We start from the raw sequence: 26,676 nt of genomic DNA on the forward strand, positions 1-26,676 counted from the left end.
CTATATCTGACTCTTTTAGTTTTAGGACTTACAAACAACCGTTATGTGAACAAAACTATAATACTCTCTTTAGCAACTTTGTTGCGAGAGTATAAAAATTGATAGGCGAACTTCCTATTTTGTTTGAGTTTACTATTAATTGACAATACATATGCTAGTGCATACATATCTCCTTCGTTAATATGTACAGTAATATTTTCAGTACCATTCTTGGTGTGAATATATGTGAATGATCACAAATCCTTTAACTGCCAAACGATTTTCAACTTGTGTAACTTTGTGTTCTCCGGGCGTCATTTGCACACTTCACACATGTTCAAATTTTCTTGGCACGCTTCCACTCGCCACAATTTCTGGTCGTCAGTGAGCACTTTTGGGATCATCTTAGCGCAGACCTTGCGTATGTTCAAGTGCTCCGTCACAATGTCATGAACCACACATTTCGATAAACTTAATATCTGGACAATTATACGAATACTTAATTGACTGAGTCTGAGTTCAAAGCTTTGCGCATACGAGTCACATTCTCGGTGGTTGTCGAAGTCGCAGGTCTCCCAGCACGGTCAAGCCCTACAAAATTACCTGGTGCCACCGAAACACACCACTTCTTGCTAAATCAACATCCGGGTAAGCCTACTGGATCATATCAAATGTCTCTGTTGTAGATTTACCGTGTTTAACACACAATTTAATCGCGTATCTCTGCGAACATGCTTGTCCTGACTGTCTATGTGCTAGGAGATAACTAACTAGCCGCTCGTTCGTTAACTGGGAACGCCCTCTGCCGTATCCAGTCGCTTCGAAGTACAGTCGTGGAATGAATATATTCTAGTATATTGTAATATATAATAGATATATATAATATAATACATATAACGGGTGATCCAAAACTTTTTCAATTGCGTTTCTTGACGGATCACGCATGAATCATGTCAAGCTGTCAGTTACTTTTGATCCGTATTGCTTGGCATTTCACCATGGGAAGACTTACGCCTGAACAATGTTTACAAATCAAGCAAAAACCGAAAAGACCAGGTTCAGCATGCAGTGAAGAAAATAGCTGAGAGTGGACACGAAGATCGTGGAGAGTCGCTTCGGAGCCGTTCGCAGCAACTCGGACTGACGTATGGAACGACCTAGCGCATTTTACGTTGATATCTTAAATTGAAAGCCTAACAAAATAAAGCTTGTGTATGAACTGAAGCCGCTCCACCTTCCCTTGTGAAATCGCTTCGGGCTATGGGCTCTTGAAAAGTTAAATGAAGTTCCGTCGTTTTCCATTTCTGGCTCAATAGGTATGTAAGTAAACAAAATTGTCGCATTTGGGACGAAGAGTTACCTGAAAAAATCATGACCAGCCATTTTATCCACAAAAAACAACAGTTTGGTGTGGTTTGTGGATCGGTAGAATATTCGGTCCATATTTTTTCAAAAGTGATGATGAAGGTGAGAACGCACGACCGTTCCCGTAACGACCGTTACCGCGCCATGATAACCGACTTTTTGATGCCTGAAATTTTATCGCGTGAAATTGGTTTCAACAAGGCGGTGCACTGACTAACAAGATCGTGTGATATTACACCGTTAGACTTTTTCCTGTGATGATATGTAAAGTCTAAAGTCTATGCGGTCAATCTCGCTTCGATGCAGAACTTGAAGCAAAACATGAGGCAAGACCAGTCGAAATGCTGGATTGACCATCTAAAACGTATCCACGGCCAACATTTGAAAGAGATAGTCCTCTAAAAATAAATCCCAAAGAATGTTCTTTCGAATGATAATAAACATTCCCCATCACATTGGAAGTTTATATGTTTTTTTTAAGTGGCGAACCTCGAAATGGATCAGCGTACATAAACGACATATAGAATGTAGTATATAGTATATAAGTATATAGAGTTGGAATTCGGATGTAACTTGTGTAAAACTTGAAATATCGTAATTAAACATAATACACGGTAAAACCGAAGGGGCCAGTTCGTTGATGAGCGGATTTGACGCATTAAACTAAAATACAAAACTTCAATTTGGCTAAACAATTTTAAAACTATGGGCGTGACCCCCAAACTGCTTAAGATTAAATTCACTCATGCCGAATCTCTAAGTCAACCTTATCGAAATCATTCAAATGGTCGAAATTGGATAATAACTTCGTTTATTCTCCACATACTGGTTTTGCTAAAAACCACCAATACATGCAAAATGATAAAAGAGAGGCTTTATGGGTGTCGGAGTCAAAATTAGACAATGGGTGTAGCACCGCTCGCAATTCGGTGAAAAATCATTTTTCAAAACCTCTAAGACCGAAATCGACCGAATTTGGTATATACTAGTATCTTGAACTTCTTATTTTCCAGTGCGAAAATGAGCGCAATCGGATTAAAATGCGCATAGGTCCATTATAACACAATTTTGAATTCTATCTGATTCTTTCAAGTATGAAAATCAAATACTTCCTTTATCGGAATAAAACTTTGCCCGAATAGTGCAAATAGTGAATCAGAATCTTCTCTAAGCCACCATATACCTAATATAAAGATTTCGAAATTCCGGTGAGGTTGTAAACCTCATATATCGACTAATATAGGAGTATCTTAGAGAAAACGAGGGAGCCTGTTTTACTAATAACAATGCATCTTTGTACCTAAAATGGATAAAATCGCGAGAAAACTAGCTGTAGACTCAATGTAACTGATATATTAATATACACTTGGGTTGGCCTTATACCAAATATATTGTGCCAAAAAAGCGCCAGAAAATTGTAATTAAATTGATGGGTAGACTGTCCATTTCAGTAGGGTGTTATGATTTTTACAATGGGTAAAAATATCGAACAAAGAATTTGTCTCAACTTTTGTATTTGTAACTGAATTTCATTGTGCAATCATTGCGAATGGTGGAAAAGGCTTACGGTGATTCAGTTGTATGAAAAACATAAGTCTAAGAGTGGTACAAAGCCTTCATACTCCGTTCTGGATGACGTTCGACCTCTTTAACTGATGAAAATATTAAAATAGTGAGGATATGTTGCTTGAAAATTGTCAGCCAAGTGGCAAGAACCGCGGCATCTTTCGCAGGTCGTCCCGATAAAGCAGATTTTTTTTTTATCAAAAAGAGTACCGTAAAAATCGTTGGAATAAGCGACTTACATTTGGTGGAGACTACCTTTAAGGCAACAAAATATATATTGATGAATAGTTAAATGTTATGCGTTTTATTTACTATTTTTGGGCACTTTTTTGACACAATGTGTAAGTATTTGACAGAAGTCAAAAAGTGAAGCTTATAAAAATTATATGTAGAGAAAAATATTGTGCCACGTTTTTGTTATTCTTGCACTAAGTTCTTGAATTTAAAACCACATTTCTGCTTTGCGTCATTATGCATGAAAATCGTGCAAGCATACGTATTTTGTAACCGCAAACATCCCGTTAAAACATATACATATTTACATATTTCTAAAATATTATACTTACATGCGTATGTAGCCGCACATCCTTGATGGCCTTTATCATGTGCAGGCCAGTCTCCACACTGCACACCGCATGATCCGGTCGCGTCTTCCAATTGTCGCTCTCAAACTGTGACACACAATAATAGCAATCGCCCAAGAGTTTCACACGCAAACAGTGATTGTCCTGCGGTTGCGGTCAAATGAAGCGAACACCACAGCGTCAGCATGTAGTTGCAATTATAACAACAACAACAACAACAATACCAATAGCGGACACAATACGATGCATCAACGTCCAGGGCCAAACCGGAAAAACGTAAAAATTTTATATTTACATTCTTGTCTTATCTTTAGCAATTTGGCTTCAGTTGACTACTTGATCAATTGTTTATTATTGCTGTTGGTTTTCTTGTGTCTGCAGATTTAACTATGTAGCTCAAGTTTTATTGTCAACCATCTATAGTATGTATGGGGAGACGCTGTAAATTGGTTGTCGGGTATGTGCGAACAGTGACAGATGATGCCGTCACTTAAGTGCGCTATTTGCTTGCGATAAATGTCAAAGTAATTCAAGCTAAGTGACAGACATACATGCATATGTACTGTTAAATGGTCAAGAGCCACATAAGAAAGGAGGACGCAATAAAAATTGTACTTTTAACTCCTTCAAATCATATACGAAGATTTGAAAAAGTAGGTTATAAATAATATTATAATGCAGTAGATGCATGGCTCTGCAATGCGCTATGTAAACCCATATCGTTATTTGGACTTTTTCAGAATTTGTGATTAATTATATTAAAGGTTTGGAGGATAAATTGTCAAATAGTTTTAATACGCAGAATGCATAAATAAACTGGTCCTTTGGCCTCTTGTGGCAAGGTATCGGAAGTTACCGGAAATTATTTGGCATCTGTCTTTATTTCTGGGATTATCTTTTTGAAATTTGTAAAATGAAATGTGTTCGTATAATAGTTTGAAATTTATGTAGTAAAAGAGACTTAATTAAGAAATATGCGGGGAAGCTCTATACTATCGCTTAATAAAATAAATAAATTTACTGAATTTGTACTTACCTCGGCGATACGGTCGAAACGTGCAAACAAATCGTTTAGAATTTTGACAAGCTGCTGGGCGGATGTTTTACTTGCTAACTCAGTGAAACCCTGTAACAAATGCAAAGAGATTTTTACAACTAAAATCTAAATCGTTCTTTTGTTGATATTTATTTTATATCAATATCTGGTTTGATTAGTGATGCCTCGTGCTGGATAAAAATTACTTCAATAGTGGTTCTTCATGGGGAAACCAATTTCTATCTTACGCAGTTTGGAACAGTTCATGGTTGTTATAGAGAAAACGCATTACATATCTTCTTTTCTTTCCCAAAGTATGAAAAAGAGAGATTTGGAGTAGAGAATTTGATAAACATTCGAGTGATGTTGGAGTATGTATATCGTGCCTTACAAGATCCAATCGAAGGTGGTCTGGGACATAGTGAGGACGTGGGCAGCTATAGCTATGCAAGAGTTAGAGAGGAAGAATGGTAACGCAACGAAAACAAAAGGATTAACCGGAATTAAGGCGAAAATACGTGATTTAGCTGATTGGCTAAGCTTGGCCCCACAATGAAGTGCCTAACAGCAGCAGTCCATGGGTCAAATACAAGCAATAACGCCGGAGTTCAGGGTTTAGCATGCAGGTGTACTGTGCCGCAAGTCCTGCTTGAGCGTGGTCCCAAAGAAGGTGTAACTTTAGCGGCCAATACGATTCGTGCATATCGTCCGGAAAAATTGCGATATATTTCAAGATTACACCGCCGAGGAAAAGGAATATGTGGTTCTTTCTGACAAATATTACGGAGATTGATGATTATAAGATAGAAAATACAAGGTTTAGTTGTCGGGCTGAATTTAATCTTTTGCATTCCTCAATAAATCATAAATATTCCGTGTGCATTATTTTGAGATTCAACCAAATATTTATTTATTTTATTTATTTATAATAATTCATATAACAAAAAGAGTTTTATTATATAAATACATAAACGCAGCACTGGCTATGAGGCCTTCAGCCGTTCAACCAAATAAACTACCATATAAGATTCTTTGTGAACCAGTCGAGAGTTAGTTAAAAACAAGAAAACAAAAAAAAAAAAAACGTTAACTTCAGCTGCACTGAATAATTTTTTTTTTATATCATGAAAGTGTATAACAAGATCTTTATTCTGAGTGTGATCGGTTTGTTTGAGTGAAAGCTTTAAGCAATGTTGTCCGACTTGAACAATATGCCCGAAGATTGTAGCGAATATTGTACAGCCATTCGATGTCGGGAGTTCCAACAAATGAATAGCTTCTTGGTGAGAAAAGGATTTGTGTAAAGACAGACAGACAAGGACATGGTTAAATCAAAGCAGATCGTTAAGCCTGTCTCTTATACACATCTAGATGTGTATAAGAGACAGGAGTTCCAACAAATGAATAGCTTCTTGGTGAGAAAAGGATTTGTGTAAAGACAGACAGACAAGGACATGGTTAAATCAAAGCAGATCGTTAAGCTGATCATTTATATGTAAATATATTCTATAAGGTCCCCGACGTTTCCTTCTGGGTGTAGATAGATAGCAATTAATTGAGGTCCTATATCACATATGGTCACCAAGGTCCAGCGCTCTGAATAATTCCAGGAGTTTGCTGAACGTGATGGCGTTGATGTGATCCCTGTCCACGAATGAGAACTTTACGTAGATTATCAGCTGTAAGTTAGTTAAGTGAAGAGCAATAGCATAGAATTTTTGGTATTCTTTGAGGTTTAGTACTGGATTTTTTGATAGCAGCTTGGGCCAAGTATCCTCTGGGTAGTCAAAAGCAATTTTGGATATAATCGCGTAAGCCGTATCTATGGCAATAAAGGAGAAGAAGTTTACTTCCCAGTGGTGCTCAGTCACCAGATTTGAGATCTAAAAATTTTCTGTGGACATTCATTAGTTAACACAAGTCAACTAAATTTTCGAAGTTTCGTTTAGGGGTTGAGATATGTAATAATATTTGGTTATTTGTTGAGGTAACACTAATCACGTTGACTATTTGCCACAGTGTGGTACCGGGAAACTAATCTAAAAGGAAAAAAGATATTTATTTAGCCGATCCAATATGTACTATAATACTCTGGTTAAACTGATACTATAGACTGTAAATGAGTTTTCTTCTAATAAAAGGATATTTTAAATTAAAGCGACAAATGTCAGCAGTCATTGAGTTTGAGGGGCGCTCAACTGGTAGTAGCAAAATATATAAAACCTCATAGGAGACTTAAGTATGGTACCACGGGGAGTAGTTAGTCCTTGGAGTTCACATATCTCACTGCTTAATGTCAATTTTCAAACCGTGATTTTTATTTTGGTGTTAAATTTAGTAAAAATAATTGCTTTGCTCACCTTGATATCCGCGAATAGTATACTGACATTATCCATTGGGTACACGTAGAGCTTATTGAATTGGGTTTCGACGGTAGGATCGGTGCCTTTATACATTTCGGCGCGTATTTGATTGTTCACAATGTTCGGAAGTACTGTGAAAAAGAAAATGCAAAGTTTGTTAATTCTAATAATCACAGTTTTAAATATATTCAGCAAAAAATACTAAAATAATGCAAATAATTTTTATTCAACGTACACAACCACACAAGTTTAAGTTGAAAGGGGTTGCTGAAGAAAATGCATAAGGCAAAATTCAAGCTGCGCTGCCAGGTAAAAACTCAAGTGCCGAAAAGTATGCCACATTTCTTAACGACATTTGAGTAATTTTATTGTACTCATTTGTACCAAAATGCATGAAAAGTTGTAGGGAAAGTTTTCTTTTACGGCAACGACAACGACAGATGAATTTAGGTTTCTCAGCTCAGCTCTCAATGATAATTCATATTTATGAATATTTTTGAATTTAAAATTTAAAAATTCGTTTCGGTAAGTTCTTAAACTATATTATGAATATGAAATATTATGAATATTTAATTACTTTGATATAACAGCATTGCATAGTAAAAAAGTTATGAGTGTGATACATATATTCACATTAGACAAACGATATTTCAAAAAAATGAATTTTGCTAAGTTGGTAGAATTGTGCTTAATTTCTATGTCAAAAATGGGAGCGATCTGTCAACCGGTTTATTTACAATAGCTACTTAAGTCGGTGCACATCAGGTGTGCGTTGCGATTTTTCTTCTTCTTCTTTACTGGCGTAGACACCGCTTACGCGATTATAGTCGAGTTAACAACAGATTAGATATTCCAAGTGAAGTCAGGTCCTTCTCCACTTGCCTTCCAACGGAGTAGAGGTCTTCCTCTTCCTCTGCTTCCGTCGGAGGGTACTGCATCGAACACTCTCAGAGCTGGAGCGTTTTCGTCCATTCGGGAAACATGACCTAGCCAGTGTAGCGGCTGTCTTTTAATTCTCTGAACTATGTCAATGTCGTCGTGTATCTCGTACAGGGCATCGTTTCATCGAATACGATATTCGCCGTGGCCAATGCGCAAAGGACCATAAATCTTTGGCAGAATTTCTTTCTCGAAAACTCGCAAAGTCGACTCATCAGTTGTTGTCATCGTCCAAGCCTCTGCACTATATAGCAGGACGGGAATTATGAGTGACTTATAGAGTTTGGTTTTGTTTGTCGAGAGAGGACTGTGCTTCTCAATTGCCTACTCAGTCCGCAGCAGCACCTGTTGGCAAGAGTATCCTGTGTTGGATTTCCAGGCTGACAATGTTGGTGGTGTTTACACTGGTTAAAAGAAGCTGTACACTCTGCTCGATTAAGTGCAGCTGCAGCTCGAATTATTTTCTCCAGCAGCAGATTGAAGAAGTCGCACCAAAGGGAGTCGCCTTGTCTGAAACCTCGTTTGGTATCGAACGGAGAGGTCCTTGTTGATCCTGACGGAGCTTTTGGTGTTGCTCAACGTCAATTTACACAGCCGTATTAGTTTTGCGGGGATTCCAAATTCAGACATCGCGGCATAAAGGCAGCTCCTTTTCGTGCTGTCGAAAACAGTTTTAAAATCGACGAATAGATGATGTGTGTCGATTCTCCTTTCACGGGTCTTTTTCAAGATTTGCCGCATGGTGAATATCTGGTCGGTTGTTGATTTGCCAGGTCTAAAGCCACACTGATAAGGTCCAATCAGTTTGTTGACGGCGATTGCATTTTTACAATGCATAAAAAAGTCGAGTGAAGAATTTGTTTCAAATTTTGATTTCTAACCAAATTTCGTGTGCGGAATCGTTGCGATTTTCGGGTAAGGATCATGGTGATTCAGTTTTATCAAAAATACAATAAAGTCTTCAAGGACGGTCGAGAGATAGTTGAAGGCATGCCTCATTTTGCTCCACCTTCGACCTCATCAACTGGTGAAAATATTAGAAATGTGAAGGATATGGTGGCTGAAAATAGTTAGGCAAGTGTTAGAGAGTTTTTGGTGGATATTTTGTGTATAAACGAGTTCTTACTCGACTCGTCCCGATAAAGCTACATTGTTTTTGAAAAAACAGAACGTCTGTGAATGAGTTCAAGGGCAAAAACGCATTAAATAACATCTTTCAACAACTATGTTCACCAGATCTGGCTCCGTGGAATTTTTTCTTGTTCTCCAAACTGAAACTGCCGCTCCGTGGCGCGCGGTCGATCGAAGAGGTAAAACAAAATTCGCTCGAGGAGTTGAAGGCCATCTCAAAAAGTCCTTATGAAAAGTATTTCGAGTACTCAAAAAATCGTTGGTATAAGTGTATTTCATCTGGTGGGGATTACTTTGAAGGCGACGAACTAAATATTACTGAATATTTAAATAGTTTGGGTTTTGTCACAATGTCTTTCTGAAGCAGTTTGGGGCATGTGAACAATACAATAAAAGTCAAATGGAAGTAGGTTGACTTAGGAAGGGTTTGGGGTATATTTTTCTTAAAAAATGATTTTATTTTAAAAAGGCGTCTCGATGTAAACATATTTTGAGTCGTGTTAAAATATTCAAGACTCTTAGCTCAGCTTAGTCAGCTTGTAACGATTTTAACTACTACTTGCTTGAAACCCCTAAGAGTGTGTGATGTATAACCGAGAACAAATCTCCTTTATTTATACTTGTACATATATGGATTTTATAAAGCAATGAAAATTTCCTTACGTTTTGTGGCAAAGAGTGGGTACAAAAAACAAGTTACTTCCCGATTCTACTCATACTAACATAGATTTACATACTTAATTTGCTGTTACTCACTTGAGTCCAGCAACTTTTGCGTTCGCTGCAACTCCTTCTCTGACTCCTTTTTATGTTCCATGGCTTTGTGTGTTTCGATGAAAGCAAGGCGCTGCCCACGATCTGTCAGATACTTGGTGTACATGCCAGCCACATTAATTGCCGTGTACAATATGAAGTTTGCGACCACTTGAAATGCAATGCAATCTGGTTGCTGACAACATAACGAAGCACAAGTGGAAAGGAAATAAAAAACAAAAACAAGAAAAATATTAAATAATATAGAATATAAAATACGGAGAGCCTTTGATATTTTCACGCTAAAAGTATAACAATAAATATGAATGCAGAACACTCTGCCGGCACTTTCGAATAAAAAATCATTTTCAAAAGACCACTGACAGCGTGTGCTACATGCGATACAATAGAATGATAGTAATAAGGCCGACTGTGCCATTGACATTGCGCTTTTGTAGGTTACGTACTTCTTTTCGCCTAAATTTAATTATCGTAATTACGGCCAGATGACAACTGGCGGTGATGGTGCCACCGACGACGCACCACTTCAGTGGCAACGGCAGCATTGCATACGGCACAAATATCACGAACAGGATGTACCAGACCAAGTATTCCCGATACGTGAAACCAATACCTTCGCCAACGAAACCTGTGTGTGGAGAGATGCAATGAAAAGGAGGAAACGAGAAAAAAGAAATTATAATAACAGTGTTAATGTGTGTCAAAGGAAATTATGCAAGGCTATCTACTTAGAATATATAAATATATATGCAATTTTAGCAAAATGGCGCATACTACTTTTGTTGGGCGAAATGACAGTTACGTGGTGGAATGTCACAGCTGCAGCGGTATTTATTTGGGGTTACTGCGCTAAAGTTAAATCGTAAAATAATATGGTTAAACAGTTAAATCATACGACAACAGAGTGGCTCTGAAATGCAAGGGTTTTCTAATATAAATTTAAACTCTTAAGGGTTACATGGGTTTACGGTTTTCAAAAAATCAATTTTTTATTGTCTTATTAAATTTCCTAAATTTTCAAGTTTATCTGAGTTTCGGCTGTATGCCTTGAGATTTTGTGCGCTCGAAACTAGCTAGGCTAAGTGCTCCGTCTTTAAACTCGTTTTCTCGAAACTATGTTTTAAAGATCGGTTGGTAAGATTTCTCGAGAACTACTCAAGTGATCTTCATGAAATTTTACACAGGTCTTTGAGATACAATTCTTAAAGACTTGGACAGTCAACATACAGATGGTGCTAGATTCAAAACGTCCTGATTTCTTTGGAAAGCACCTTGTAGTGCATGGTTTGTAGCAATAAAAAAATCTGATAAGATATTTAAAAAAAATTTTTTGGAAAGGCAGTCTTTTCGCCCGAGGAAACCCATGATTTACTACAAAACCCTTCAATTTGGGGCTTGCTATAATTATGTTTGGTATATATTATGCTATGGACACATTTTTAAAAAATAACTGATTATCGATTGAATTGTTATCAGACGTATTTCCTACTGTTAGTTTTAGGGTCCCCCCTGCGGATAAGGAGGACCCCTCCGGGTTCGAGGGGAAACCGAATATACCCGCGGCAAGGCATACCTGTCGTAAGAGGCGACTAAAAGCCATATGCACTATGTCAGGCTTCAGAGACCACGTTTTGATGTCAACATGGTCTAAGTCAGATAAGTGCTATAATATTCTGCTGGAAGTAAAATTTTTAGATTTATATTTATATCACAAAATATAATACATTTGTCACAGCGATTCAACTGATAGTAGCAAAAGCTACAAAGTCAGACCAAAGACTTAAACCTGGTACCACGGGGAGCAGTAAGCCCTTGGAGGTAACTCCAATCTGCTCATTGGGTTTGGCCCTTTGTGGAGATTCGTGGTGGCTGTGGTTTAAACCTAAATGCAGGAAGGGCATTTTGTCCAATGTGGAGTCGCATTGCGGCCGGGTGCCGGACCCAAAGTTTTAGATGGGCCTCGAACCCGACCAAGGTGACTAGGGTGTCCCTATCCACCCGAACCAATTGGAACCAAAAATTAAGTGCAAAATGCATTTATGCTTTGGGGCGCTGATCAACGCATTGTATTGATCTATGTGCTTCTAGCAATAGAAAGCACCGTGGAGTTTAGTCTTCATAGACAGGTATTCACGTAAAAACACATTGACACATTGTTAGTTTCAGGCAGAATAGAGTTTCTGATACTCGGTAAAAATAATTGGGGAGTTCCCTGAATTTGATATTCAAGGACGCTTTTACTAGTCCGACTTTGGATTATTCTATTGCAAATTCATCACAGTCATAGACATTATGATTATTACACAAAGAGAGCGCTGTTCACTATCAACTAATTAATAACACAATTTAGTTGTTGAATTATAAAGTAACGGGCTAATTGGAAAGTGCTCAACCGGACGCCCAAACGAGGTTGTTACCAACGAAAACATCAAAAAAGTCCACAAAATTATTGGATTACCATAAAGGGAATTTGCTTGAGATAGCAGGCACTCCAAATATATCAGCTGGACGTGTATGTAGATCATGTAATTTATGAATATTTGAGTAAGAGAAAGCTGTGTGCCGCGCGAGCTAACTTTTGACAAAAAAAAAAAAAAAAAAAAAAAACAAGTTGATGATTCGATGCATAGTTTGCAAATGCTCAAGCATAATACGAGTTTTTACGTCGATATGTCACAACGGGCGGAGAAGGACCTGGCTTCGCTTGAAATATCCAATTGGCGCCACATTGAAAAAAGAAGAAACCACTGGGGCGCTGTAAGCGGTTTCTACGTCAGTAAAGAAGAAGCAGAATGTGACAAGGGATGAAACATGGCTCCATCATTTCGTCCGAAGTCCAATCGACAGTCATTCGAGTGTACTACACACGATGAACCCGTTCCAAAACGTGGAAAATGCAATATTCGGCTGGCAAGGTTACGGATTTTGTATTTTAGAATGCGCATGGAATAATTTTTGGCTATCTTGAAGAAGAATAGCATTGTTGCACCGTTTGAAGGATGAAATTGTCGAAAACAACATTATTTTCCAATTCTGGCCCGCATTGACTATTTCCTGTAATCAGGTCTCAAAGGAATGCTTGCTAGGGAAAAAATTTCGGTCGAATGAAGAGGTGACGCCGCAACTGAGGTCTATTTTGAAGCGAAAGATAAATCGTTCAACAAAAATTATATTGAAAGGTGGAATATGATCACTATAATCAGTGTATCATTCTTGGGGGGAAGTATGTTGAAGGAAAATAAATAATTTTGCCAAAACAAAAAAATGTTTTTACTATGGTAGCCTTTAGACGTGGTTGTTCGGAAAATGAAGTTTGAAGTTTTATTATTCCTTTTTTATGCTCACTTTCTGTTGCATAATTTTAATTTTTCGGAAAAAAGTCAGTGGTTTTTGATTATCATAAATGATAAATGGTAATAAAAAATTGTAGGACGACAATTATATGCAAATTTTGACAGGTTGGGTTGTTATCGATAGTACTATTTTGTAGATTTTTTGTTTGATATGGAATTGTATGTGATAATAATATAACATTTCTTTACCTTTCTCTTTAATAATTTGGTATAATTATCATTACCAATCAATTCTTATGACAATAATATTAAACTGTCATAGTAAACTACAAACATTATAATCAAATACCATTATCATAAGAAATATTTGGTAATTTTTTTATAACCTTTTTATTTATGTCTTAAGAATGGCAACATTTTTAAAAACACTTAAGAACCGCAAATATAAATTTTTATTATAACTTATATCCTAATAATTGTTTGTTATTTATTAACAAAGTAATCTTGCTACTAATTCTTAATATTTACTAATACATGAGAATATATATCTTAGAACATACCTACAAAACAATAACCATAAACGGCTTACCTTGTATATTCATTAGTATCCAAGTGAACAAAGCAGCCCACTGTAAATAGTTGTTGGCGAAGCATCGCCAAAATCCTAGACAACAAATGCCAACATTGGCAAGAATACACAAAACAGACCAGATAATTGCCGTAGTCAAATTCACCTCTCCATCGCTGTAATATGTTATCGTGCTGCCAATGTTTTTTTGCTAAATGAAAATAGACAAACATAAAATTTTTAGACATTCTTGGCATGATGCTCCTGTCAAACAATAATAGCATGCCTATTTGCACGTTATGTGCGTGGATATGCTTAAATGTGTATATACATATATGTACATATGTGCGCAGATGTTCAAGAGCTTAGCTAAGTTAAAAAACTTCCATTCTCGTTCAGTGAATTTATTGGCATTTCGTTTCCTGTTTCCTTCTTAGTGCCCGACTTTCGATTGATTGACAGTATTTTCACAATCATTTAGTTGGTATCAGCTTACGTACTTGCAATGAGATAAGGGAAGCAAAAAATGCCTGTATGGGCTACGTGATTCGATGACACGCCGGTACGAGTAAAAATATTTCATTAAATTTGTTTCAAAGCTTAAGAACTATGTCTTCTACTGTCTGTTTATAGATTTGCTTACAAATTCAGTACAATTAGTTTCTCAGCATTTTAGTTTGCTCAGCATTAATTAGACTAAGAAAGAAATTTTCAAAAACTGTACTTAGCGAAATTGTAGTGTTTTATATACCTTTACCTTCACTTAGGACATCAACGGAAATATAAGTCATAATTAGTTATAACGAGTGATTCAAGCAGAATTACTTTTTCAATAGCCTTTTTTTTGACAGCTCATGCGTCAGTCGTGTCAAGCTGTCATGTTATTTTTCCTCGGTATTGTTTGTCATTTTATCATGGAAAGACTTACGCTTGGAAAACGTTCACAAATCGTTAACTTTATTACTGAAATTCAAGCGCTCAACTTATGGTCAACATAATCGCCCTAGTAAGCGTACTATTTACAACAGTCCAGCACGCAGAGAAAAAACATAGTAGCCGTAGAGAGTGTGTACGAAGACTGTGGAGAGTCGATTCAGCGCCGTTTGAAATTCGGACTGACGTATGGAACGATTTGGCGCATTTTACGTCGAGACCTTAAATTGAAGCGGCTCACCATCACAAGCGCATTGCCTCGCTCTATGGGCTCTTGAAAAACGTTTTCGAGCTAAATTTTAACCGTTATCACCACATGATATCCAACTATTTTATGACTAAAAATGAAACTCATAATCTCGGCGACGTTTGGTTTCAATAGGACGGCGCTACTTCACACATCAATGGATTTATTGAGAGAAAACTTCGGAGAGCAGATAATTTCATGTTTTGAGCGGTTCGATTGACGACAAAGATCATATGATACCACACCCTTAGACTTTTTCGTGTTGGGATATGTAAAGTCTAAAGCCAATGCGAACAAACCCCGCTTCGATTTAGTCCTTGGAACAAAATATCACGGGTGTCATTGAAAATTGAACTTAACGGATGGACCATTTGAGACGTAGCCGCGGCCAACATCTACTGTTGATCAACACGTCAATAAAATGAGTACTTGAGAATCAACGATTAATAGTCAGATATCTCACATCATTGGAATAACGAAAGGATCAGTGAAACCCATTTTGAAAGATCATTCGAACCTATAAAAAGTTCTAAAATCGTTCAGTTCTTTCGACATCGCGCTAACATCTGTGAAATACTATTCAACGGCGAAGATTCTTGGATCTATGTATATCGGAGCAAAGGTGAGCCAAAGTCGAAAAAACCACGTCAAAATAGATAAAAAATCAAAGATATGTTGACAGTTTTCATCGTTTATAAAGGTGTGTTGCACTTCGAATTCCTTCTGGCCAACCAAACTGTCAACAAAGAATACTATTTGAGTGTTATGCATCGTTTGCGCGAAGCTACTCGTAAAAATTCGGAGTTATGGGCCGATAGCTCTCTGTTTTTGCACCAAGATAATGCACAATCGAAAACTGAGTTGATTCTTCATGAGTTTTTCGCCACATTTTTGAACGATATGGCGACGCAACCACCGTATTAACCAGATTTAGCTTCGTGTGACTTCTGGGTATCAGGTAAACACAAACGACCCCTCCGGGGAAACCGTTTTGAGTCAATTGAAGACATTAAACATGAATAGCTACACGCATTGAGGGGTATTTCAGAAATTGACTTTAACAACTACTTCGAGAATTGGGAAAAACATAGAGTCGTTGGCACAATTTTGTTGGGGCTAATGGGAATTATTTTGAGAGGGGCTTTTTATGAATAAAGTTGGTCTACTCTTTATAAAATATATTTATATAAAATTATCAACAAAAGTAGGAGGTTATGAGCTCAGATTTTAGTAACACATATAATAAATATTTTCGAAGTACTTCTTCATACTCACCGCGTTGCTACTCCGCTTGCTCTCTTTACTGAACCAAACAATTGCGAGTGTCACTTTAAGCATAATGTCAACCAGATTGACAATGATCAGTGACTTCTGACGCTGACGATGCGTGTACGTTAGATACGAACGCTCCAGCGAGTGTTGCTTGAATGAATTTGTTAGGGATGGACATAATATGCCCTTGATAACATTGGCACTCTTGAAAGCTGCATAAGTTTGATTGTTAAGTGGCCGTGGCTCTGATATCGTCTTGCCTTCCTCCGCTTCACAATCGATTGACGTAAGCAGAATGTGAGAGAAATGACCGAAGTTGACCGGAAATTAAAGAATTTCAATTAACTGCTCGCAATGCAAATTACACTTTGTAATTGAAGTACATATGTGTATACTAGTAACAAATAGGTCGATAAGCTTCGATTAAGTAGTTGCATTACAAGGCAATGTACTTATGGCAATGTGCCACCATGTGGATGATCCAATTGTATTTATTATCTTACCATAATTGCTCGTATTGCCGAATATGCTGCAGCTTTCGGTGCGTCTTTTCGGTCCGAGCTTCATTCTCTGCTCAACAATTCGCACAGACTGGACACGCAGGGGGGCGTTTTTAATAGCCCTTACGCGGTCAATGTCCGTTGTGGGTCGGTTCGTGTTGACAGCGGACGCTTTGGTCGGTGCGGCGGAGGGGTAGGAGTTGGCTGTACGTTGATCGTCCACTGAATGTGCACCATCGCCAGGCAGGCGCGGAATTTTCGACATGTCGGGAAGTTGCTGCATGCAATATGATATGGGAAAATTTGCTTTTTTTTTATATTATTTTGCCAAAATTCAATTAATGCTTTATTTTGTCTCACATTTGTTTATGTGTAAATCATCTCTGCTGACCACTGCTTAATTACCTTGCTTGTTTACCTACCTTCGGACGCAATATGCTCGCGTCAATTAAATCTTCATTATGAGCCTCAGCTATTACACCGCCATCACGGTCCTCGATTTGGGCCGCGGGATTACTGAGACCACAGTCGGTTTCATCGTCTGCACCTACGCCACTATCACCGTTATCCGTTATATCGATCATGGAATTTTTCACACTAGCTCGCTGAAATTTTGTGTCAACGTCGTCGTCATCGTCGATTAGCTCGTGCTGAGCCAGCGGCGGTCGTGGAAGCTCAAATTCGTTGCTGATAGTTATGGCGTTTCCGCCTGAACAGCGCCGCCTTTGAAGTGGTGTGCTGGTTCTTGTTGTACTCTGAGTGCTCTGATTACTTTGTCTACGTTGTTGTTGGCGTTGCAGCGCCAGCGGTGATTGGCTTAGTGTACGTAAATGTACTTCGTCGCACACCAATTTGTCGTCCATGCTGCGTTCTTCCTCGGAACTAAAAATGTACAAATACGAAAATCCGGAAGTCAAATTTTAGAAGAACATAGATGGAACAAAATATATCTCATTCCTTTTATTTAACTTTTTTGGAATTTTGTGATATGAATTGCAATCAATTTTAGGAGTTCAATAGCGTATTGTCCTAGCGGCAAGACTAAGAATCTAACCGAATGAAAGTTGCAGAAGCTGCTTGGAAGAAGCCGTGGTTGAAGCACCTAAAACTTTTTGTTTGCTCCGCATCTGCGAGATCAAGACTAAACATCTTGGATCTCGCATTATCAGACATCCACCTGAACTGGCGGGAATTTCTAATATAACTCGCTAATTCATAAATGATCAGTATGTTGTGCTGAGTCGATTTAGCCATGTCCGTCTGTCTATCTGTCTGTATGTATATACACGAACTAGTCCCTCCGTTTTTTAAATATCGTTTTGAAATTTTGCAAACGTCCTTTTCTCTTCAAGAAGCTGCTCATTCGTCAACTTCTTGTATGGAAAGCTATCACATTTGACAATATATCTTCACGAAATTTGGCATGAGTTATTGTTCATATAAATAATGTAATATCGGAAGAAATTGTTCAGATCAGCTCACTTTAGTATTTAGCTGCCATACAAACCGAACGATCGAAATCAGGGGCTTGTATGGAAAGCTTTTGCATTTCACGTGGTATCTTCATGAAATTTGGCATGGATTACTGCATAAGGTAATAACATAATCTCCGAAAAAAATTTTCAGATCGGATTACTATAGCATATAGCTTCCATACAAACTGAACACGTAGTTAGTAGCAGAAATGCAACTGTGAAGGGTATATTAGGTTCGGTGCAGCCGAAGTTAACGTTTTTTCTTGTTTTGGCTTTACAAAGCACTGATCATAATCAGTCCAAAAGCGAAACTCGTTTGGGATTAGCCTTATGACTTAACTCAAAAGATTCACCCTTGAACAATGTTCACAAATCGTTCAACATTATTACGAAAATTCACGTTCTGTAAATAATGTACTCCGCGCGCTTAGCTCAACTTATGGTCAACATAATAAGCCTACTTTGCGTACCATCACCAATCTGGAGTCTTAGCATTCTTTATTAGATAATATTTGACCCTCTATTCGTTCAAAATGCAGTGAAATAAATATATCATTTGTAGCCGAGAGTGTACACGAAGACCGTGAAGAGTCAATTTTACGTCGAGATCTTAAATAGAATGAGTAATTTTCTACAGCTTTTGCAAAAACTGAAACCACTCCACCTTCCCAAGCGACATCCCTTCGCTCTGTGGGTTCTTGAAATGTTCCAAGAAGATCCGACGTTTTCGAGTCAAGTTTTGCTCAGCGATTAGGACCATTTCTGGCTCAATTGGTATGTAAACAAGCAAAATTGCTGCATTTACAACGAAGAGTAACCTGAGAAGATTCTAGAGCTGCTGTTTTATTCAGAAAAAAAAACAACAGTTTCGTGTAGTTTGTGGGCCGATAGAATCATCGGTCCATATTCTTTCCAAAACGATGCCGGTCAGGACGTTACCGTCAATGGCCACCGTTATCGCGCTATCATAACCGACTATTTGATCCCTGAAATTTAAACTCGTGAACACTTGACATTTGGTTTCAAAAAGAGCGCGCCACTTTCCACATATTCCTTTAATCAATGCCTTTATTGAGATAACACTTCGGTGAGCAGATAATTTCATGTTTTGAGCGGATTGATTGTATATCTAATGTCTGAGGTCTATGCGGACAATCCCGCTTCGCTTCAGGTTTTGGAGCAAAACAATAATCATTAGTCATTTACCAGTCGAACTACTCGAACTCATCAAAAATTTGAAGTTTATGTGTTTTATAGGGAACCTCGAAATGGATCAATTATGTTAGAAAGAGTATACATTTCTTAGGCAACAAAATCCAGATAAATTTTGACTAAAATGTTCGTCTCAATATAAGGAAGTTACTTATACTTTTAAGGCATATGATCAACTAAATAGATAAAAATTACTTGCACAATACAAATTGAACCACTTTGTAATAATTAAGAGGGCATATGAGTGCTTAACCCCATATTCATGGAAATTATTTCTTTATAACGCCTATACTTTAATATATGTATATGAATACCATCTTTTAATATTCTCAGTTGTAAAGTTATTTCTACTGCATTAGTGTTCTTGTGATTATATTTCTTTAGAGATTATCACTTGAAATATACTGCGCGTCAACAGGTTAGCGCACCTTCCTCAGTTTAATATAACTGCTTCTAAATATTTTTTTTGTTAAAAACGTGTTATTACTTTATTGTTTTCTGATTTTGTCATCTTTGAATGAACCGAGAGAAAGGAAAAGAAGTAATCGAAGCTTATCAAAAGTTAACCGTTTTAATAATTAAAATATCACAAAAAAAAAAAAAAATCGCTAGAAATCAAACAAATATATACAATTTCTTGAATAATAGGACAGAGTACAGTGTGTAATAAAGGCAGCCACAATAAAGTTCTTTCTAAAATCGATGTTGAGAAGAGGGAAATTTAGTGAAAAACATTCAAGCACCTTCTTCGACCACCAGAATCCGGCTAAATGATGTTGCAAGACTTTTCTAATGTTAGAGGGGTGATAAGAATGGCCTCTATTTGAAAATATTAAAACTAAAATGTATCTATGATGGAACTGAAATACGATAACTTTCTCCACCGGAGTGCAAGGTCTGAAAATGTGATTGGCGTTGTTTTCTCCGATGAAATTAATTAATTTGGGAGGGTCTGATATAATCATTATTTGAATTATCTTTGGAAGCAGAAATGAATGTTAATAGTTGACTCGCAGATTATTTGCGTCTAGCCGACAATAATCCTTAGATAGAATGTGGCTGAAGGTTTTAAAAATGCTTGGTTCTTTAATTATATAGGAAAGAATCGCTACCCAGTCGGAATTTTGAGATCATCATCAGCAAGGCGAAGTCGACTCATTATAAAATTAATTCATAAATATTTAAATTAATTAATGCCTAAATTTGAAAATGTGGAAAAATCTATATGTGCTATTATTCAAAAAAAAAAAAAAAAAAAAAAAAAAAAAAAAAAAAAAAAAAAAAAAAAAAAAAAAAAAAAAAAAAAATAATAATAATAAATAATAAAGAAAAAATCGGTAACTAATTATTTTATAATTTAATAGAAACTTCTTTTTATTTAAATTCTATAATTATACCTTCTTCAGTTTTGATAGAAATTGACAAAATCCTTTCAATCCTGCTGTGTGCCAAGCTAATGAAGCACAATGTATGTGCACCATTTCCAACTCCAAGCCCACAAACTTTCAGGCGCAAACATATTTAATTCAAGATAAGTGCACATTGCCATTGCCTGAGTGGAATGTATAAGATTTGTAGCAACATTATTTAAATTATCTGTCAGTGGTTGCGACATTGGACAAACAAGAATGCGTGACACTCATATTGTTTCGATATGCGAGCGTGTTGACTCTGGTAAATACTCAGAAGACTTCTAAAATATACGTGGTTCAGAGATCTGATTTTATATTTTCAAAAATATTTTTTGCCTATATATTCTTTTTAAAGTGTAAAAATGTGACTAGACGTAATTAAATAAAGATTGAGTTAATAAAAATTAAATTTTAAAAAAGGGTTGATATCGCTTCGTTCCAGAAAATCAATAATAATCAAATTCAATCAAATATAAAAAAAAACATAATTTGAGAGTTTATTAAATCCGTTTCTTGAATAAACTGAACTAATGAATTGACGACTTTCAGCTAACATTGGAAAAATAATTTATTATAATGGCACCTGAAGACAACAAACTACGTGGCATATTATTACAGTATACATACATATACATTTTGGTAGAAAAAATCCTTCATGAGCTAAATTTCGTTAACACTCAATTGGATGCCGAGGTCTAGTTGGACCTAAGGAACTAATAAATCATATTCGAAGAAACCAATGAATGAAATGGTACTGGTGGTGTGTGCCACCTTTGCGCTTTTAAAGCCGCTTTTGACAGCATGAAAACAAACTGTCTCTATGCCGCTATGTCTGAACTTGGTGTTCCCGCAAAGCTAATACGGCTATGTAAGGTGACGTTGAGCATCACCAAGAGCTTCGTCAGGATCGGGAAGGACCGCTACGCGCAGTTTCATACCCAGCGAGGTTTCAGACAAGGCTGCTGCCTATCCTGTAACTTCATCAATCTATTGCTGGAGAAAATAATACGATTTGCAGGGCTATATAGAGAAGGAATAATCTTCTATAAGAGTGAACAGCAGCTGACGTACGCTGATGATACTGATATCATATCCAGACTGGATAAGGCAAATGTGTTCGGTAGTGAACGAGGGCAAGACGAAATATCTTCGGTCATCAAACAAACAGCAGTCGCACTCGCGACTTAGTTCCCACGTCACTGTAGACAGTCATAACTTTGAAGTCATATATAATTTCGTCTATCGTGAAACCAGCATTAACACCAAAAAAAAAAAAAAAAAAAAAAAATCTCGAAATCCACACAGAGTAAGCAAAGACTAAAGTCTACAAATCACTCATCATTCCTCTCCTGCTATATGGTGCAGAGGCATGGACGATGATAAAATCTGATGAGTCGGCGTTAAGAGTTGTGAGAAAGGTTCTGGGAGGATTTATTGTCCTTTGCATATTAGCAGCGGCAAATTCCGCAGTCAATAGTCCGAATGGATGAAAATACTCCAGCATTGAAATTATTTGATGCAGTACCCGCCGAGGGAAGCAGAGGAAGACCATCATCCTGTGGAAAAGACCAGGAGGGGAAAACTTTTGTAAATACGCTATAACCGCGTTAGCGGTGTCTACGCCAATAAAGAAGAAGAATAAGAGTTTTAAAAGCGTTGTCACCCATTACGCTGAGATTGAAAATATATTAAAATGGCTATGCTTAGCATAATCCAGTGTAATTATGTCTTTGAGGCTTGCGAAAGCGCCTAAGCAAGCGTACTATATATGTATATCTATACTCCTTTGTAATAATGTAAAAAATGTATTAGAATTTTGAATACACTAGTATTTGTGGCGGACAACACCGGCAGGAAATAGCTGTCGCCACGGTAATTTAATATTGAGAACAGTAATTGAAGTGTATAGGTTTTATTTATAGACTTCTAATGGGGACTATGCCCTTACATCTTAACCAAATTTGTTAGAAGAAAATATATGGGTACTACATATTTATATATACACATAAATACACACGCGAATACGCAAATATTTAATTACATGAGCCGACTTGTGCCGAATAGGCGCATTTGCTTACTGCGAAGATTCTATCTGTAGATTATTGATTTGTAGGGCTACTCAATATGCCCCATTGTAGCAATGGCTCATAAACACGTCTATATATGTACATACATACTTGTATATACTTAAGGTTATAACTATGCATATTCAATCAAAAGCTTTGAAGCATCTAACATAGTATATACAGTACCCCGCCAACCCATTAGAAACAGGGTAAATATATAATTTGTAAAAATTTACGAAGAACATTCTTGGACCGTTTGCTAGGCGAAAAATTTGAATTTTTTCCATTGCCTACACATTAAGTAGACTATGCACTACATGTTACCACGTGTCAAATGTTAAAAAAATGTACCGTTGCAATTAGCGGGACTTAAATACGAAATTATATTGAAATATTAGGTTGTCAAAAAAGTCTTGCGGTATTTTTTATTGAATTTTCAACTGTTCATAAAATTTTTTTGAAGACTCATGCCCAGCTCTTGACCGAAGCTACGGCAGAAATAAATTGAGTGGCTGGTGGAAAAAACCGAATTTTTTTATAAGTGTTTGACTTTTATTTCAGAGATTCCAGAGTTTTATGTATTAGGTAAGTATTTTTTTAAGTTTTCTGAAGCATTATAATATAAGCAATAAAAAATGTACTTTTTAAGAAATAGGTAAAAAATCGGGCATTCCAAAAAAACCCAAAGTGCTCTTGCTGATTTTAAAAGATAAAAGCACATCTTACAGAAAGTAATACAAAAAATTGGAATAAGTGCAGTTACCGTTCCTCGAGTACCGAAAATTGTGCACACATTCAAATATTGCACCGTTGGTCGCACAAGTTATGCGGCAAAATGCTGCCCAAAATGGGAAAATATCTGAGCACATTCGAGGTAAAGTAATGAGGCTCACTCTGTAATTGCGCAGCAAAACAGCTAGAGAAATTTAAAAGAAGCTAAATGATGTCCATGAAAAAATATCGCAAAGAAAAGTTGAACGCACCTTTCCAGAAAAAAACCTAAAAACCGCCGTACAGCAAAGAAATCAAAATTGACCAAGCGAATGAAAAATCAACGAGTGAGAAGGGTCAAACTTCATCAGAACCGAAAGTCCCCCATACAAAGTTATGCTGCTATTTAACATGACTTTCTCCTTAACAAAGATTAACTTTAGCGACCAAGGCCGGCTAGAAGCAGTGACAGAAACCATTCAATTTGTGCGTCCTAGACCGTGTGAACGTTATGTAGAGAACTGCATTCAAAAAACGGTAAAATATCCCCCCAACATAATGATTTAGAGCTGCATATTGGTGGAAGATCATGGGCCAATTTATTTTGTTGCGAGAACGATGACTAGTGAGCAGTACACCAATGTTCTTCAAGATGGTTTTATACCATATTTGGTAACACTGAACCCTTCAGTAGCCCAGTACACTTTTACGCCTGCTGAGGTGCCTTGCCACACCTCCCGACGAATGACTGATATCCTTCACAACTTGGATATCAGCCCCACCCTAAAGGTATATTCCCGAAAATATCCCACAATAGCCCCACTCAAAGACAACATAAAGGATGTGTGGCTAAATGATCCAGATTTAAAAATAATGGGGATATTTGTTTGAATAGTAAGCCTCAAATAATGAAGGCTGTTAATAAAAACAAAGGTTTGTCAACCAAATACTAAAAAAATTTAAGATTTTCTTAATTTTATGGAAATATGAAATTTCAAATAAATATTATAAAAAAAATTGCATCCGCATATCCTAATAACTTTTGGTTTATTTGACGCTGAACGCAAAACTATATGAATGATTGTCCCTGTTTCTAATGGGTTGGCAGGGTACTATAGTGCTTTGCGTTTCGCGTGTTTAGAAGAGAGATGACAAGTGATAGCCCAGATGATATAAACAATAAATATACAGAAGATATGCATATACTTTCTAAAGGACCCTCAGAAAGTTTGTAGTGCGCTGTAATTAAGATTCAGCAAATTCTTTTGAGCGGCTGTTGTTTTGCATATGTCACTACCAGTGCTGTTATAATATATTACTCTGTTTCACTGCTAATTTATATCCTTGCATAAATATATGCATATTTATCTATATGGTATTCATATACATATGTATGTACATGTGTAGGCATATGGTTTACAATGTATGCTTAAATGTGTGCCCCTACTTTTAGATAAATATATTTCAAAACTTGAGGAACATTTTTATCAAAATATACAACATGTGCAACATAAATTGATTTAATTTCTGTTTTGTCTATTATAAATTTATTCAACGCCAATTTGAACGGCAAAATAAATTTTAATACATTTAAAAATGGTTTCAAAGTGATTTTATCTGCATAATAAAAAACACGAGCCATGACTGCAATTGGATTTGAGACCAAATATTTGAAGGGATTCGCTTGCTTCTGATAAATAAAATCTTTTAAGTTAAATGGGAAATTTCATAATTATATTAGCAATACGTTCATAGAGTATCAAAGTTATAGTCCCTTTAAGTTTTGCTTATGATCCAACTATAGGTACATTTGTTTCAATAGCCTTTATACGACAGATAACGTGTGAGTCGTGTCAAGCTGTCATGTTATTTTTGTTCAGTATTGTTTGGCATTTCATCATTAAAAGACTTACGCCTGAACAATATTTACAATTCGTTTAACTTTAGGTATTACGACAATTCACGTTTTTTAAAGTATGTACTTCGCGTGCTTCGCTCAACTTTGATCAAGACCATCACCCATCTTGAGACCCAGCATTCATTATTGGATAATATTCGACCGAATGAACCACGTCCAGCTACATTATGGTAGCTGTAACTGAGAGTGTATGAAAGTGTGAGAAATCGGTTCATATCTTCTTCTAGCCCCAGTATGTCTAAACTGCATATATAGAAAATATCTAAATAAAATTAAGTGAGCGTAGTTTTCCTAAGTATTATGTTAAACATACTATATGCCATATATAAGGATTCCTACACCCAGGATATAAGGTACCAATAACGGCTCCTATTCCGAGACCTCTCCTTAAATTTAAGACAACCAATAATAAGTGATTCGGTCAGTGTTTAGTATCCATCCATACAAGGTTGGTGCGGAAGGTAATATGTAGAACTAGTTTCCTTCGGAGCGTGTGCGCATCGACTGGATTCGGTAGAATCGTGCCTAGCTAACGAACGAGCGACTGGTTGTCTCCACGCATCTGGAAAGTCAGGACAAACATTTTCGCGCGACAAGTTTTTGTGAGTGGTGCAAGCCGAGAATGAAATTATGTGTGAAACTCGGTAAATCTGTGACAGAGATGTCAGATGTTGCTTTAGCATGAAGTGGCCTTTTTGGAGTTTCGAGCAATCGAGGGCTTCGAACAATAGTCCATGGAATATTTCCTGACGGTATCTTCCCAGGTAAAAAGTTTTCCATAAAAGAACTTGATTTTGATCAAATGAGCAGCTTCTTGAAGAGAATAGGATTTGAGGAGAAAAGGTCGATATATAATATAAGAAACGGTCAATGCTAAATCATGCTAATCAATCATATATATTTTATAGCCTCTCTAACATTTCCTTTTGGGTGTTTATGGCAACCTTTATGTACGCTGTTCAGGATATAATGATAGAAATTTAATGATGACCAGTGTGATACTCGTACACCTTTACTTATATATCTCAATATTTCATCAATATGAAACTCATTCTCATTGTTCAAAGTTAAAACCTCTATGCTAACATGTCAAGAGAATGAAAGCAAAAATATTTTAGATGTTTTACAGTTTGACTCTTCTTCTTCGAGTATTCTTCGAGTTAGCGAACGTCTAAAATTAATTTAAAATATTTCAAATTAGGCGCACGCCGATTTTGGCTAGTCACTCCCAAGGTTCAATAAAGACCAGCAAGTTACATCGAACGCATAGTCTGCGATTAGTCAGTGGATATGAAATATTGGACAGGAGAAAGTTGTCGGGTAGACGTTACT

At 36.8% G+C, this 26,676-nt stretch overlaps 1 protein-coding gene across 1 annotated transcript in view; it reads right to left on the reverse strand.

Moving 5' to 3' along the window:
* Positions 1–26,676, reverse strand: part of LOC108978354 (adenylate cyclase type 8) — a gene marked incomplete in the record, with an annotated part of 140,871 nt that overhangs the window by 20,274 nt on the left and 93,921 nt on the right. The window contains 9 exon segments of the mRNA XM_018948590.1: positions 3,477–3,638; positions 4,531–4,620; positions 6,891–7,024; positions 9,720–9,912; positions 10,184–10,365; positions 13,620–13,809; positions 16,054–16,319; positions 16,554–16,827; positions 16,973–17,432. Coding sequence (XP_018804135.1) covers positions 3,477–3,638; positions 4,531–4,620; positions 6,891–7,024; positions 9,720–9,912; positions 10,184–10,365; positions 13,620–13,809; positions 16,054–16,319; positions 16,554–16,827; positions 16,973–17,432 — 1,951 coding nt within the window.

Source organism: Bactrocera latifrons, unplaced genomic scaffold, assembly GCF_001853355.1.
Source record: "Bactrocera latifrons isolate USDA-ARS-PBARC rearing strain unplaced genomic scaffold, ASM185335v1 scaffold_120, whole genome shotgun sequence".
Lineage (NCBI taxonomy): Eukaryota > Metazoa > Arthropoda > Insecta > Diptera > Tephritidae > Bactrocera > Bactrocera latifrons.